General features: G+C 36.3%; 1 protein-coding gene across 3 annotated transcripts in view; it reads right to left on the reverse strand.

Moving 5' to 3' along the window:
- The window catches only part of KMT2E (lysine methyltransferase 2E (inactive)), a 118328-nt gene that overhangs the window by 99469 nt on the left and 2114 nt on the right, over positions 1 to 16745 (reverse strand). For all 3 annotated transcript variants that reach the window (XM_048836375.2, XM_048836380.2, XM_048836373.2), the window contains exon 2: positions 395 to 579. In XM_048836375.2, coding sequence (XP_048692332.2) covers positions 395 to 465 — 71 coding nt within the window. In that variant the 5' untranslated portion in view covers positions 466 to 579. The remainder of the gene's footprint in view (positions 1 to 394; positions 580 to 16745) is intronic.

Here is a 16745-nt window from a genome sequence, read left to right on the forward strand (position 1 = left end):
TATTTCATGTACGTCATTCCATGCACCAAAGGAGATATCTGTGACTCTAAATACAACCAAACAGGTTTTGATGCGTACTTTAAGGAAGCCAAAATGATCAACACGAGAAAAAATTTTAACGCAGTAAAGTATATTTTATTTAAAAACTATCCCCTTTGATAAACTGAACTGCTGACAAATACTGCTTCATTCTTTTTAAAAAAAAAAAAAGAGAGCGAGAGAGAGAGAGTACTGACATGAAGAAAAAATAAAGCTACAGAAGATGAATTAAAATAGCTATTAAAAATTCAAACTATTAAGTAAAACATATTGGAAGTCTGCTTAGCTCTATTCAAAAATGCCCATCACAAAAAGAAAAAATAACAAAGTTAGCAGTTATGTTAAAAATACTTACTCTGAGCCTGCAGCCATTTCCAAATGAGAAGTTTCTGCTGTGTCAACCCCAAACGGGATCACTATGCTCATGACGTTCGTTTCTGATAAATTCGATTACTACGGAGTCCTGTGCATTGGTATCCAAAACACTGGGGCATGCCAGCCACAGTGCTCATTGCAAACATCTAAGTGCATCCACAAACCCTGTTTAAAAATAAGAAAAACATTGAAAACAAATCATTTTAAACCGGCAGTTCCATACTGCGTTTTAAAATGGCACCCTGTGCTAAGACATCTTACAATAATTTCATTTTGTTATCAGCATGAAGACAAAAAAAAATAGTCAGATTATGGCAAACATTATAAACCTTTAAAATTTGCTTTAGTTTAGTATATTACCCTACCAGCATGGGTTTTTAAAAAAAATAAATAAATACCTAAAAATCATCAGTAGGACAGCTCTCATAGAACTTAAAATACTTCTGAAGGAAGCTTTCTTCCCATACTTTCAATCAAAAAATCTGAGCCAAAAATCTAAAGATGAACATAGACAGTATAGGATCAAACCACAAAGTTTTAGAATTCAAAAGTAAAGGACTGCATACAAAACAGAGTATATAAATGAACAAAACTTTCACCACTCTGTTTGAATAACTATTTTGTTGAAAATAAAATCATAATGTTCATATATACAATTATATGTAACACCACAAACACTCAAAATTCTCACTTCAGTCATGATTGGCCATTATTAGAATGGACTGAATATACCACCAGATAACCTAATATGGCCACAATTCTCATTTTACCCACTCAACTTTCAGCAAGTAACATTCTTCTTCCTTCGTTTGGTTATTATGTGGTGGATAACTGATAGGTATCCTAACTCTTTCTTCCAAATTCTACGTGATAATTTAAAACTCAGAGAGATCCTTAAAAACAGGACAATGTTATTTTTAATTTTTTTCATTGAAGAGCTTTCACATAGTCTGATTATAGACAAAATTATATAACATTTCTGATGGAATAATAAAATGTTAACATGTATTAAAATGACTGCTGGACCTTTAGGCTCAATGTTACTACTGTACTCTTGGTTTATTAGCAAATAATGCAAAACTGAAAAAGTGAAGCCACTCAATTTAATGCATTTTAATGAGGAAGAAGGGGGGTGAAGTAACTCATGCATGCTTAAGGAACAAAGATCAGTTTCTCCAGGTGATGAGTTAGACAACAGTTTATGACTATTTAACAAAATGTCTCCTTGTTATTCAAGAACAACTCTGAATATTATATATTGTACAAATCTTCCAATGGTTTCTGATTAACATAAGTTTGCTATATTTTACTCTGGCAAGCACTGAAGAGTCAAAATGGCTAACAAGAGAGAGGGAGAATCTATTTTGACTCATACATAAATCAACAAAGTCCCACCTCCCTGACACTGTGCTTCCAACCTTCTCTTCTTCCCCTCTGCAGAAGTGTCACAAAAGTACAGAATATGAGCACAAGGAGGGGTGAACAGAATTATATCACTGTACTGTTCCTACTCCACAGAACTATAGTAGTAAGTTAATGTGTACTGAGTCAGCAGTAACTTACCCAGCAGTGATTAGCCAAGTGAGGTAAGATCTCAACCCCAAATTGATGGCACTTCTCCATTTGTCAGTCTTTATTTTTAGGGATATACTTCAGCACAGCTATCCATGTCTTCCTTACTTCCACACTGAATTACTGCAATGCACTTGTAGACCAGCCTCAAACATTGGACTGTGCAGAATGCAGATTGCTGAGCAGTGCTTCTTGGATGAAGCATGCAATTCCTGTGCCCAGTAAACTACATTTGCTTCCAGTTTGTTTAAGGGTGCAGTTTTAGCTGTTGGTTTTGACCCATAAAGTCATAAAGGTTTTGGGCTCTGGCTATTTTAAAACCACTTTTCTCCGCATTGGATACCACAACAGTTAAGATCAACTGCAGTATTTAATATAACTGCCCTTTGATTTGAAGGGAGCATACTAGTGACCAGGCATTTTCAACAGCATCCTAGCTTTAGAACAGAAATCTTAATTTATTGACAAGGATGGTTTCCAAAGAATTTCCCTGAGGTGGATTGGGAAGGACTTCACACTGATGTTGATCTAATTAGAAGATTTTGTATTTTTAAAAGTGTACATGCTTAGAACATTAGAAAGACACATTTAATAAACTATAAAAAAGTCTAGAGTAGATCATATTAAACTTCCTTATGAGATGACTAAGGCCTCTGGATATTTCACCATTCCCAACTCTCTTGTTCTTGTTGGAGTAGAAGATGTCTTTTTTAGCCCATTAGACAAATTACCAAATATACTAACTGCAGAGAAGTCAGGTCACCTACCTCCTGGAGATAATTCCTACTATTTACAGAAGTATGGTAGTTTATGTTTTGTCAGATGCCATGGACACCACACTATTTTACATAGAGACATCTTAGGAACAGTACGAATTTTTACTTTATTACAATCACTTTATTGCTCTTGAGAGACCAAGAAATGAAGTCCTCTAAGCCAAAGAAAAAGTACATCAAACTTTACGGTGATGCATGCACTGCAAATACATAAGATAGACAAATAAGGGGCAGCAGCAGCACAAATTCTCACACTATCCTACTTTTAGGCTGCAACATTAAACTGGAAGGACCACCTCTACAACTGAGTGAAGTTCAATTTCCACTTACTTATCTCCCTTCTGAGACTCTCAAAAAAGGGTGCCAATTCATACCAAACTGGACTGAGACAACGATCCGCTCATTTAAACTAGACAGTCATCAAATGGTAACAACATTGGGTTGGGTCTCTGCCAATCTCAGCTTGATCTAAACTAGCAGCTACAAAATGAAAGGCTGCACGTTACCTATGCACTGAACCAGTCAGCCCCCAGGCAGTAATGCTGATAAATTAACGCCAGAATGTAACTAGGAAAACCTATTCTGAAAAACGGTTTGGGATGGAGAGGTTCAATGGTAACATTTTAGAGTTATTATAGTCTGGATGTGACTTTGCCTTGCCTGTCATTTTCAGTGGTGTTGAGCCAGCCAGTCAAAAAATAAACTGTAAAGATTTGGAAAGCCACACATCAGCAGAGGCTGAAACAAAAGAGGAGGTGCAAGGGATGTGGAGAAGAACTATGCCACCTGTCTCATGTGCTATCACGTCTATTTTCTTGCACAAAGCAACTAAGATTATCCAACAATAAGCTCATTGTGTACACAAGATATTTGGATTGGACTAAGTGACCTATGTCTGGACAACGGTTATAAGAAGAAGTATAAGATGTGGCTGGCAAAACTGAGCCTTCAGAAAATAAAAACTACTAATCAGAAAACGTTCAATAAAGCAGGGAGAGAACAGATTAGTTTTCTGAAGGCGTACAAACCTACAGGATTTATTGTCAATGTGTGTCCCAAAGTCAGAAATGTGATTACTAGCATGTTAGTGTCTAATGACCTAGACTGATTTTTGCTGTGATTATGGTATTAATTCAAGAGGTGCCCGAACAGTACAGAAAAGTTATTGGGAGGGCTGCAGAGGGAATATTCAGTACTGATGTAAACAGAAAAGGCAGTGGCACCATTAAAGTTCAAAATTGTTGTAACGGGGGAAAAAAAACAGGTCAGGAGACATCACACACACACCATTTAGATGTAGGTCTTTCAGTGGCAGACTAATCATTTAAATTCTTGGCCCAGTTTCAACCACTTTGAATAAAATCAGAAAAATGATGAACTTCAATAAATTTCACTGATGTTCCTGCCCCTCAGAAGGCGAGTGGTGGATGGAACATCTATGGGGTAGTAAGTCTGAGATACCAGATTTTCTTTTTGGGGGTGGGTGGAAGGAGGGCACTTTCTGGTTTGTGTTCTTATGGCATTTCAATAATGTTCCTTAATTTCCCTCCCACCAACCATCTTTCAGGTGTCCAATGCATGGGTAATGCATCTCAGTCATCTTAGATTTTCAATGTAAGTTTTTTTTAAATGGTAATGAAGTTAGTGTTCTAACTTTACTTAGATTTTGTTGTATAGTAGCAGAAGACAGGTTCCTATTGATGTCCGTTTTGATGTTCACTAGATTTGTATTGTTACTCTTTTTCTAATAAAAATTAAAATATTTTTATTTCATTGTGTCATTTATTATGCATGGTGTTTCAAAAGCAGAGCTGAAGTCAAGGAGAACCTGCTATACTGGTGAGACTGCAACCTGTGAGGTTTCCAATTTACACTAGCAATTTATCTCTGTAGGACGTACCAGTACGAGTGGTGTAAAAACTTGCTCAAGTTAGTGCACTCTATATGTTGCAATACCTGGACTCTCATTTGCGTATGAGAATATAAGGCTTTTTAGAAATGACGGTGATAAGTGTTGGTAGTACCAGTGATTTTTATTTTTTTTTTTTGGCGTAGTGTATGGAGACCTTAAAAGGAAATAAACAGTACAGTCACCTCACACACATGACTGTAACTGAAAAAATTAACGAAGTCTATTTTTACATTTGACTTAGTGCATTTAACAGCACTTTGTATAGGCCGTTTCACAGTTTCCCCCGGCCCCCAACATAATCAAACTTCAGAGGGGGAAATACCTCGTTGTACACTCAAAGGAACATCAACTTTAATCCATTTTTTTAATGAAGAATAATAGTTTGAGGTTTTGAGGTATTTCCTATCTATTTATAGATGACGTAAGGCACTCAATTCTAAATAAGAGTTTTCACAGAAGGAAGTTGCACTGATTTAGCTATATCAGTTTCTAAATCACTATAATTTTCTCATGTAAGCAAGTCCTTAAAAATAGGAATGTTAAGTCTTCTCCTTCCATGTTTTTTTGTTGGAGGACTCTGAATGACATAGATATACACTGGGAACTTTTTCAACTCTCTCTCTTCATAGATTTTAAGGCCAGAAGGGATTACTACATGATTCAACCTGACCTCGCATACAACGTAGGCCATCAAATTTCAACCATTTACTCTCATGTTGAGCCCAATAACTTGTGTCTGACTAAAACATATCTTCCAAAAAGACATCCGGTCTTGATCTGAAGGCTTTAAGAGATGGAGAAACCACCACTTCCCTTAGCAGTTTGTTCCATTAGTTAATCACCTTCACTCTTAAAAAAATGTGAGTTATTTTGATTTGCCCAGTTTTAACTTCCAGCTATTGATTCTTCTAGTACTTAAAGGAGCTGTAATACTTAGTCCTTAAAAAGAGTTTCTGCATCATGTGTCTTAAATAGAAGTTTACAGCTTTAAATAGCCTGAATAAAATTAATGTTTCACATCTTTAGCATATCATAAAATTTATAGTTCTCTATCCAACCATAGTTTTCGAGAATAGTTTGCAAGACCTGAATATCTAATGTAAAAATGAAGCAGAAACAGAAAAGCTTTCAAACCTTCTGCTTATTCATACATCATAAAGAAGAGGGGAAAAGCCAAATTATTTTCTCTTTTGCAGGTCATTTTTAAATAGCAAGTTGGTAACACTTTCGTTTGCCACAATTAAAAAAAAAAAAAATTTATGACTTGCACATGCTATGTTCCAAATGGTGAAACTACATGTAGTAAAAAAGATCACATTAAAAGGTTTTAAAAGGTTGTGACCAGATGCTTAACATAATTAATATTAACAAGAGCGAAGGAACACACAACTTAATATAGCAAGAACAGGCTAGACAACATTTAGATAACTTAGATGTATACAAGTCAGCAGGAACTGACAAAATTCACCCTTGGATACTTAAGGAACTCACTGAAGCAATCTTGGAACTATGAGTTATTATCTTCGAGAACTCATGGAGGACCAGACAGGAGACGGGCAAACTTAGCATCAGTCCTTAAAAAGGAGAACAAAAAGGACCTGGGGAACCACGGACCTGTCAGCCTAACTTTGATTCCTGGAAAAATACTGGAACAAATTATCAATAAATTTGTAAGCCCCTAAAGGATACCAGAGTGATAAGTAATAGCCAACATGGATGTGTCAACAACAAATCACGCCAACCCAACCTTACCGCTTTTTTGAAAGGGTTTCTAGTCTAGTGGATGAAGAGGGAATCAGTAGATGTGATATATCTTGATTTCAGTAAGCCGTTTACCACAATCCTACATGACGTGCTCAGAAACAAAGTAGGGAAATGTCACCTAGCTGAAATTATTATAACGTGCACGCACAAGTGGTTGAAAACCACACTCAAAGAGTTATAATCAGTGATTTGCTGTTAAACTGGAGGGACGTATCTAGGGAGTCCTGCAGGGTCTATCCTGGGTCTGGTACTATTCAATAGTTTCATTAATCACCTGGAGAACACAGTGGAGAGCATGCTTATAAAATCTGTGCATGACACCAAGCTGGGAGGAGTTGCTAGTACCTTGGAAGACAGGATTAGAATTCAAAACAACCTTGACAAATTGAAAACTGGTCAGAAATCAACAAGATGAAATTCAATAAAGAGCAAAGCAATAAACTGCAAAGCACTACATTTAGGAATGAAAAAAATAAAAAGCATAACTACAAATAGGGGAATGACTAGCTAGGCGACAGTACTACTGAAAATGATCTGGGGGTTATAGTGGATCAAAAATTGAAAACAATTCAACAATTTGATGTAACGGTGAAAAAGGCTAATATTCTGGGGTGTATTAACAGCAGTGTGGCATGGAAGACACAGGAGATAACTTGTCCCACTCTACTCAGCACTTGTGAGTCATCATCTGGAGTAATATATCAAGTTTTGGATGCCATACTTTAAGAACAAGGGTAGACAAACTGGAGAAAGCCCTCAGGAGAGCAATAAAAATGATAAAAGGATTAGAAAACCTGACCTATGAGGAAAAGCTAAAAAAACAGGGTATGTTTAGTCTTAAGGAAAAACAAAGTCTGAGGGAGGTATGGGTGAACCTGGTAACAGACTTCAAATATACTAAGGGCTGTTATAAAGATGATGGTAATCAAACTGTTCTCCAGGTCCACTGAAAGTAAGAGAGGAAGTAATGGAGTTAGTCTGCAGTAAGGGAGATTTACGTTAGCTATTAGGAAAAACTTTCCAAATATAAGGATAGTTAAGTACTGGAGTAGGCTTCCAAGGGAGGTTGTGGAATCCCCATCACTGGAGGTTTTTCAGAATAGGCTAGACCAAGGGTCTCAAAGTCCTGGTCCGCAGGCCATCTACAGCCTGAAAACCTCCCAACTGCAGCCCGCTGAGGAGAGACCCATGCAGCCATGTTGCCAGCTCTGTCTGCTGCAGGCAACGCCCCCCACAACTCCCACTGGCTGGGGGAGAGGAACAGAGATATCATCGCTAGTCGCCGGGCAGAGGCAGCATCATTAGTTGCAGGGCAGAGTCAGCCATGGAGGCAATGTCACTTTTTCCCACAATAAATATAAAGAAGTCAAAATACCGAACACAACTATCTGATGGACACCTTGCTGCAATCCTGAAGGTTTCAACTGCTCAGTCACTGAGGCCAAACATCAGCAAGCTGACAGAACGGAAGCGTTGCCAGGTGTCTGGCAAACACTAAAAACTCTCTGGTAGGCGAAGAATTGTATAAAGTTGTATGACAGCTTTATTATTTCTAAGAAATTCTAAATAAAAAAATATAAAGGTTTTCTTTTCTGAACACCATCTTCAGTGACATTATTGGCCCGCTAAGAGGATCTGTGGACTGGCACTGGCCCTCAGGTAAATTGAGTTTGAGACCCCTGGGCTAGACTAACACTTTTCCGAGATGGTCTAGGTATATACTTGGCCCTACTTCAGTGTGCAGGGATGGACAGGATGAACTCTCGAAGTCCCTTTCAGACCCATATTTCTATGATTCTATAACTGATAAATCCACAGCTTGAGGAATAAAATCTAACTTGCATCCAACAAGCAAATGAAGCAGATAGAAAGATAGGCAAGAGCCTCTAATTTTGACACAGCCTAACAACAAATAAAAAAAACCCACCTTCTCCAAATTAAAAAGTGTCTATAAAATACAGCAAAAAGAGGACCATTATATTTTAAATGTTTTAAAACTTGGGGATCCAGTCATATTAAGATTGTCTGCAGTTCACATTGTATATGTAAACGGAATCACAATACACTATCACTGGAAGGTATTCCCTGAGCAATACAGAATGAAAGTCTGGGGGGAGGGAAAAAAAGTCATATTTCTAATTGCAGATTTGAGAAAGGGAAGGGAAAAGGTATGGGCTGCAAGTAGAAAATTCACTAGTTCTTATACATAAGCAACAATACAATTTTGCTTCCCTAATTTAAGTCCTGGCATCAATACCATCTGAACAGGAATCTACTCATACTTGGTAGGCTGAATAGACATTTTACGTCTTTCCAGCTCAGAATAATATTTGTTCCTAAAATTTTGTTATGCTACATTATGCATTTTGTGATTACTGTGGAAAAGCAAATTGTTTATGGAATGTTTGAATGTATTATACTACTTTCTCTGTACATGTGCTCAGAAGAAATTAACATGTACAACTAAAACCATGGGTAAAACTACTGCCAAAGTAATGTTAATTTTAAGGTAACCAGAGTGGTAATTTCCTGGAGGTAGTCTATTTGTATAATTGTCAAGGAGCACAAACGAAAAAGGACATGTACTCATTTTTAGGGAATGTGAACAAATCAAAAGAAATAAGGCGAATTTCACTGGAAAAGATGTGTATTTCTTTCCATGTTATCCAGTCCCTACTCCCACTCCTGAGCATGGGCGAACAAGCTTCCAAGGCAGAAAGTTACTTCCCCCACCCTCAATTTATTTATAATATTTTCTATAGGTTGGTATGAAATTTAGCAAAAAAGAAATCCATTCTACACTAAATGTTAGTGCTGGTGTTCAGCATAACACAACTTAGCCAAAAGCCACAAATCATTTAAAAAAAACTGAAAGAAGACCCAACCCTGCCTTATATTAACATCCGAAAGTGAGGAGAGGGAGCAGGCACCTGCACAAAGGGAAAAGAAACCATACTTTAAGCACAAATATTTAAAAATTCTCTCTTTGAGTAAACTTTTTAAACATACAAGAACATAGATAATGAACATTTTCCTATTTTTCCTCCACATTAAGCATTTTAATATATAGTTTTGTATTCATTAGCAGAAACAATTTTTATCATGGCCTCCTTCAATGTCATAGTAGTGGCAGCACCATCATATTATAAACTCTCATTCCCGACCCTTAAAATATTTTGTTAAGTATAAAAAAAACATATGCTAAAGGAAAAACTTCATTAGAAGCAATTTTAGGTGTGGCTACACTACAGCATTTATCATTGTCCAGAATATAATATTAGGAATATGTTTTCCATAAACACTAGTCTGGTTATTTGGAATATTAATATAGAGATTAGATCACGTGTAGAATATTCCAATGATATGTAGAACAATGAAGCGAGGTTCCCTGAATGAACATTTATGTTGGATGTTACTAAGGAAGTACACTACCTTTGGCCAGATCTCGAAGGAAGCCCTCCTGCCCTCAAACAGTAAGGATTCTGTTAAGAGTTTATAAGGGGACATTCAACTCCCAGGTGCTACAATATCCTTTACCATAGCCAAGTCCCAACAGTGCAAATTTAGAGACTACCGCTAGTCCAGACTTAGACCCCAACTGGCTCTCTTGGGTAGCCCACGATGGTAACCTAAGAAACTGACTAGCACCCATCATTCCAAATTTCTGAGGCTAAGGAGAACAAAGGATGAATAAAAAAAGGAGGAACAGAAAATAAGGGACAGAAGGAGGAAAAGATAAAGGAGCCAGGACACCCCAGAATGAGGAATTTCACAGGAGAAAAACAAAACTAAACCAAAACCCTTCCATATGCAGCAGAATAAATAAAAATTATGTTCAATACTAGCAAAGTCAAACTGCCCCAGAAAAAAGCTGCTCTTCTTGGTTTCCCCTTTAACTGAGTCCCTATATTCAGAAACTACTTCACCACTGTTTACATGGAGGTTCGAAGATGCAAAAGCAACATTATCAGTAGGTGTAATATTAACAATACTAAACTCCACACTTAAGATGAGTTTCCATCAGGCTTGGAAAAACCACCGATCCACTAGCAGCAGGCAGTAATAAATCTGGAATGGAGGACCAGCAAGCCACAGTTTCAATGCCACCTTCAGAGAATTTAAGACTCTTGTGCAAGGGAAAACTAACAATAAGGTCTCCATCTCTCAAATGTCCAATCTGAAAATGGTCTCTGGAGCTCTCAAAGAGCTCCAGCTCATTACATAGATTACGCCAACCCTAAATAGTTGAGAAAAGAAAGACTCCTGTATAAATGCCATCCAGAAGTAATTTTGTCTATTAACTTAAGTCCTGACACAAAAGGAAGCTACTCTCCACTGGGCCTCACCCTACTGGTGAAGGGATGGAGAGTTCTCCAAAGGCCCCACTGGCTTCCTTCTAGAAGGGATCAGAGTGGTAGAAGGAGATCAGTGTCCCCCTTTTCCCAGATACTTCTGTAAGTCCACTAGAGAACCTTCAGGGCTTCCCCTTTTCTCTCCTTCTATCTGAGTGAAAGTGAGAGAACATGGAGGCTAGGAAGAGAAAAAGATACAAGAGGAAGAGAGTGAATGGTAGCGAGGAAATAAAAATTAATGTGGATTTTGGAATTAATGTGAGATAAATGAGAGAGAATCAATTATTAAAAGGGTAAACAGACTGAGAAATGAGACAGAGCTCTGACAGTCACTTATTCTACATAAACAAAAAAGGGGGGAGGAGACAGGGAACATGATGCTCAAATACCTAGTGTCTGCTGCTGTAACTACTAAAGCCACACAAAACAGGGAAAAAATAATTTGCTGCCTGTCTTGAGGGAGGAGAAAAATGCTACTTAGATGAGGGCCTATCTATATCCATGTCACACCAGACATTTAGAAAAAGTCAAGAACCAACATGGTACAATGGGGGGAAACCAACAAGCATGGTGGAAAAGTTTATTCTTTTAGCATGGACATTGCAAAATTTTGTTCTTTATCAGTTTACAGGAAATACTGGTTGGTTTGTATTAAACAGTGACTGTCACCTCATTCACAATAATTCTGTATCATAACTATTACTGTTACATGTAAAATGCTTTTAGGTAAGACCTCATAGGACACATCAAGCTAACAAAATTAGTAAAAGAGTGACACAGTAGAACAAAACTTGTTTTCCTAAATCGTTCTTCCTACCAGTTGTTTCCTTCCAAACATATGATCTGACATACTTATTGAGCAGTAGATTACAGTGGGATATTTTAAAGATGTTAATAAAACTATTCTCTATGAAAGTGTACTACAGAGTCAAAGCTTCCATAGATCTCAAAGTTCATTACCATATAACACCATCAAAATTCACAAAGAGCATTTCAAATAAGTAGAGTATTTATGTGTAATCAATATTCAATAAGCACATCTCATCTAGTGGGGTGGCAAGCTATGGATTTATTTTCTTTGATGTGTGACAGTTTACTTATCACTGGTTCATCCACTGAAAATTCTTGATTATAACAAATCTTTCAAGAAACATATTCCGAATCTGAGTTCTGAATGCGGTATTTAAATCAGGGGTGGGTTGTTTTGCATTTTTTTATTATAGGCAGAAGTAAGTAATAAACTTTAACCATGTATTTCCTATAACTGAGACAAAAGCATACCAAATGTTTTACTGCCTTCACCAGATACAATTACAACTCTCAGTTGATAAATAGCATGGAAAAAACTCTCAGGTATCGAGAGATTCTGGTGTAGTTTTTGTTCCACTTGGTATTACAAATTTGTAATACACAGAGGATAAATTATTTCATTTGAGTCAAAGACTGACCTTTCAGCTAAACTCTTCTATTTTATTCTAATTTTTTTCCACTGATATAGGATTCCCACACATGTAGTTTTCACCCCACTTCCATATGTTGCATTTGGTCTGAATAGATGCTGGATTAGAGCTTCCACTTGTGTCTTGGGAAAACCTGCAGGAATTGGAAGACGGTTTGATCTCCTTACGTTTTAGTCTAGGAATCCAAACCCAGGAAGACTGGAAGTTTTAAACCTTAAAATAAATCGGAATTTTTAATTTTTCCTCAGTGTTGGCAGTTTCCTCTCTATAAATACAAAAAATACTGTTTTATATAAATACTGTTTTTGTATAAATACAAAAAAACCAATCTGGGCTAGATTTCTTGGTTATAATATCATTATACATATTGTTACATGTTTTAATCCCAAGAGTTCTTTCAGCCACGTTCAAGAAAGTCACAGCACACAGAATTTAAGCATTTTCAATCCCCTTCAAACTACAGTTCCCATTTTCAAGACATTGCACTGATCACTAACATTTTCAGTTGCAATGTCCATCCAAAACTAAATTACTCAATTTGCAATTATGTTATATTTAGGGACTCTAATTTCTATTTATTTTGGTAGCTTGGTGCTTTCTCTTCTTAGGAAGAAAAGTTAATTTTTATAGGGTTTTTTTGTTTGTTTGTTTTTCAAATTGTGACAGCATAATTCTGAGCTGACATCTGTTGTAGCATTAGCCCATGATGGTTTTAACATTCATTTCCAAATGACACAGGCAGGAGTTGCGACTTTTGACCACTCGGTATCTTTGCTGGATGCAAACACAAACATGCAGAAAACTTCCTAAGTAGCTGTTGTGCTTGACTTGGAAGTGAATGAGAGCAAACAGCAGGGACAGGAAGTGAATGACTTAAAAAAAAAAATCCCTTGAGGGAGGAAACATTTCCAGTTTCTATTTTTAATTTTTTTTTTGAATTTGCATAATTATTAAAAATGTCAGAAGTGGGGTTTTATCAGTTTGCTTAAAGTTTATACTTAAAATTGAACCACCCCAACTAGATAACTGATCCTCAATTCAAAATAAATATATCTACTGTGAAAACTATTTTCACACCATTTAAAGAGTCTCTCAAACCAACTCTTAAGACATGATCAGCTGTCTAGGCAAAGAATACCAATTGCCTGATGTAACAGACAGATGGCTCTAAACATGGCCCTATTATAACCACACCTACTAGTTGAGGAGTAATCTTCCACTGACTAGTGAAGACATAATGAAAGTTAACAAAATTGTCAATTACATCCAGCATAATATTTCTAAAACTTGTTAAGTTAGAAAATTTTAAGGAAAAAAAAGTTAATATGTTGGAACACCTTACAAACTTGAGCTATTTAAAATATTCCTAGTCCTTTGAATAAAGGGATCCAAGGCATTGATATTTTGGCAGTGAGGCTTAATTAAATAAAGAGAAACAGTAAAGTAACCAGATATCTGACAAATAATAAGTTATCATTTAGTAGAATAAACTGCAGTCTCTACTTAAGGCTCACAGTGATCCTTAAAATGTATTATATAATAGTAAAAGTTCATCTTTATGGACAGTTCTATAAATTTATCTGAGTAATTGTCTACCAGCACAACAATCTTTATGAAATTTGAAAGAAAAATCTCAGTGATCTCACAAATTTCTTGTGGCTAATATACAAAAGTCCAGCAGCATTTACATATACGTTTTTTAGAAACTGTTGCTATACTCCATTTTAACAAGACTACAAAGACAGCATTAGCAGAGTTTCATCTTGGGAAATTACAGCAAAATTACAATTTCTTCCTTTGTAGTATGAAGAGGGTCCAAAATCTTGTGCAAGAGACAATTAAATGTTATTTTAGGAGGCAGGATTAACTTTTGTTTAAATTTTTAGTTTGTGTCTGATAAGAATAGAAACAAAATAATACATAAATAATTGTAATTAGAGAGAAACCTGCTTCTCAGTGAAGTTAAAGTTTTAGCTTTCAAACTATGGAAAACATAAATACAGATTCTTAAGAGATGTATTCAGAATTCAACTGAAGGCCACATAGGTAGGACATCCCTATAAAACTGAAGATATACTTTCAATCCTAATATCAATTCTGACTTACTGTATCTGTATCGTGGTTTGTTTAAATGCACTACCTGTTCCTGGGTCACAGTCCCAACGGAATTTGCTTTTGAGAGATTTATAAACAAATATAAATAAATGTGTTGATGTCACAGAAATCAGGAAGCCAGCATATCCTCATGGCTTGCGTCGCTTCCCGCAGCTCCCATTGACCGGGAATGGTGAACCGTGGCCACTGGAAGCTGCGAGTGGCCGTGCCTGCGGACAGTCAATGTAAACAAACTGTTTCGCGGTCTGCCAGGGGATTACCCTAATGGGCCGCATGTGGCCCATGGACCACAGATTGCCCACCACTGCTTTATGCTCTTCAATTAATCCTACTGAAGTCATATTAGACAAAGTTAAGCATGTGCTTAAGTCCTTGGGGACTGGGGCTCTAAGGATAATCCTGCAGACCTTTAAGGAATCTAAAATTTTGAAATCAATTTCTATATTCTTGCTGTTTCTCAAAGTCCCAACTAAAAACAATGTACCTTTTAATAAAAAAAATTGCCAGTAAGATTCCAATGAAAGTTTAGTTTAACAAATAAGAGGCTATCAAAGTACTTAATAAACATCAATCAATCCTCAACAAAATATTAAACCAATTATACACACAGGAAAACTAAACCACAGAAATCTAATCCAGAGAAATAATCTGAGTCCTAGTACTCTCATGCAAATATGCTAAAAAAGTATTTACCATCCCCAATATTTTTCTCTGGTTTCAGAGTAACAGCCGTGTTAGTCTGTCTTCGCAAAAAGAAAAGGAGTACTTGTGGCACCTTAGAGACTCACCAATTTATTTTAGCATGAGCTTTCGTGAGCTACAGCTCACTTCATCGGATGCATACCGTGGTATCCTAAGGTATTTCCCAGATCACTAAAGTCATTCCAAATGCAGATGACCAAAAATATATAGATGGTTTTAGTACTTGGAGTCCAGATTACTGAGGGACTACCCAGATATTAAGTCTGACATTTGGAAACACATTGGTACATTGGACCTTAAAACAGAGTGTCAGAAATGTTGAGATTTCAAACTAAGTCTCATGGACAATTTTTTAAATTTAAAATTTGCTGGATTTATTTATAGATTTTACTGTGTTAATCATCCTCATAATAAATATCCAAGCTCCTCAAAAACATTAATGAATTTAGCCTTAAAGCACCTTGTGAGGTGAAGTATTACCAACCCCATTTTACAGATGGAGAAACAGAAAAAGGTAAAGTGACTCACACAAGGTCACCAAGAAAGACCTTCTGATTCCCAAGGAAGTCTAGTGGTAAAGATGTTACTTAGACAACAGACGATTTTCATATCACCTTTAAGGTATAGGATATTGTTTGTTTTAAACCAAGTGTTGCAGCGTATACCTCAGATTCTGCTTTTGTGACCCCAGTCATATTGAAATTACCACCTAAAGGGGCAAGATATACCCCTTTGCTTCTTGATATTTGCACACAAATCCTATTAGCATTAGAAACGTAGACAACAGAATCAAAAACAGAAACCTATGGAAATTACCAGAATTCTAATCAAGAAAACCCCATAAGTTTACCACAGACCCTTTAGCCATCCACAAATTATTAAAAATATATAACTGAGTGAAATAATATATGGATTTAAATTTTAAAAATTCATATTATAGCAATATGTTGGACCAGTAATGCATGCCCTGTCCTATTAATGCACTACTCGTGTGGTTTAAGTCACTCAAGCCTTTGGCCTCACCACACACAAGGTATGCCTTGCAGTGCTGTTAATGCTTGTTACCTTCAAACTCTTATTGCTTAGCTGATACAGATATAAAGAACAAATTATCTATTCTTCCATAGCAGTGCAAAGTAATTCGTAAAGTTAAAATTATTCATGCACTGAAAAATGGTTTGCTACTGGAATAGTATTTCACATTTGGCTCTTAAAATCCAGAAGGTTCCAGTAATATACTAAAATGGGAACTTGCATCTCATTAAAGTAGAGACAGCAGGAGTTTGAATTTACAAATTTCTATTTACCTTTTGTAATTTTAGTTTAACATACTAAAAACATGACAAGTTTCCTGAGATTTGTGGCTTTCAATTTTGCATTCAATATATCAACTACTAAAAGAATGCTTCCTTGCTTCTCCACCTCCCCTCCCCCATCTTCTTTATGATGATACTAAAAGGTTCATATGTCATTTGGGACAGGAAGAAAGAAAGACTAGGTATTGTAGTTTCACTTAAATGTTTATGTACAGTATGAGAGTTTTTACACTTTACATTATATATATTTAATGAGTTAACAACAAAAAAAGATTTGTATGCTGAAAAATTACACATGGGCAAGAAAGCCTTACATCTGAAGAAGCAAAGTAACAGGTTTTAATCTTGTCTGGATAATTCCT

The sequence above is a fragment of the Caretta caretta genome, chromosome 1 (assembly GCF_965140235.1).
Source record: "Caretta caretta isolate rCarCar2 chromosome 1, rCarCar1.hap1, whole genome shotgun sequence".
NCBI lineage: Eukaryota > Metazoa > Chordata > Testudines > Cheloniidae > Caretta > Caretta caretta.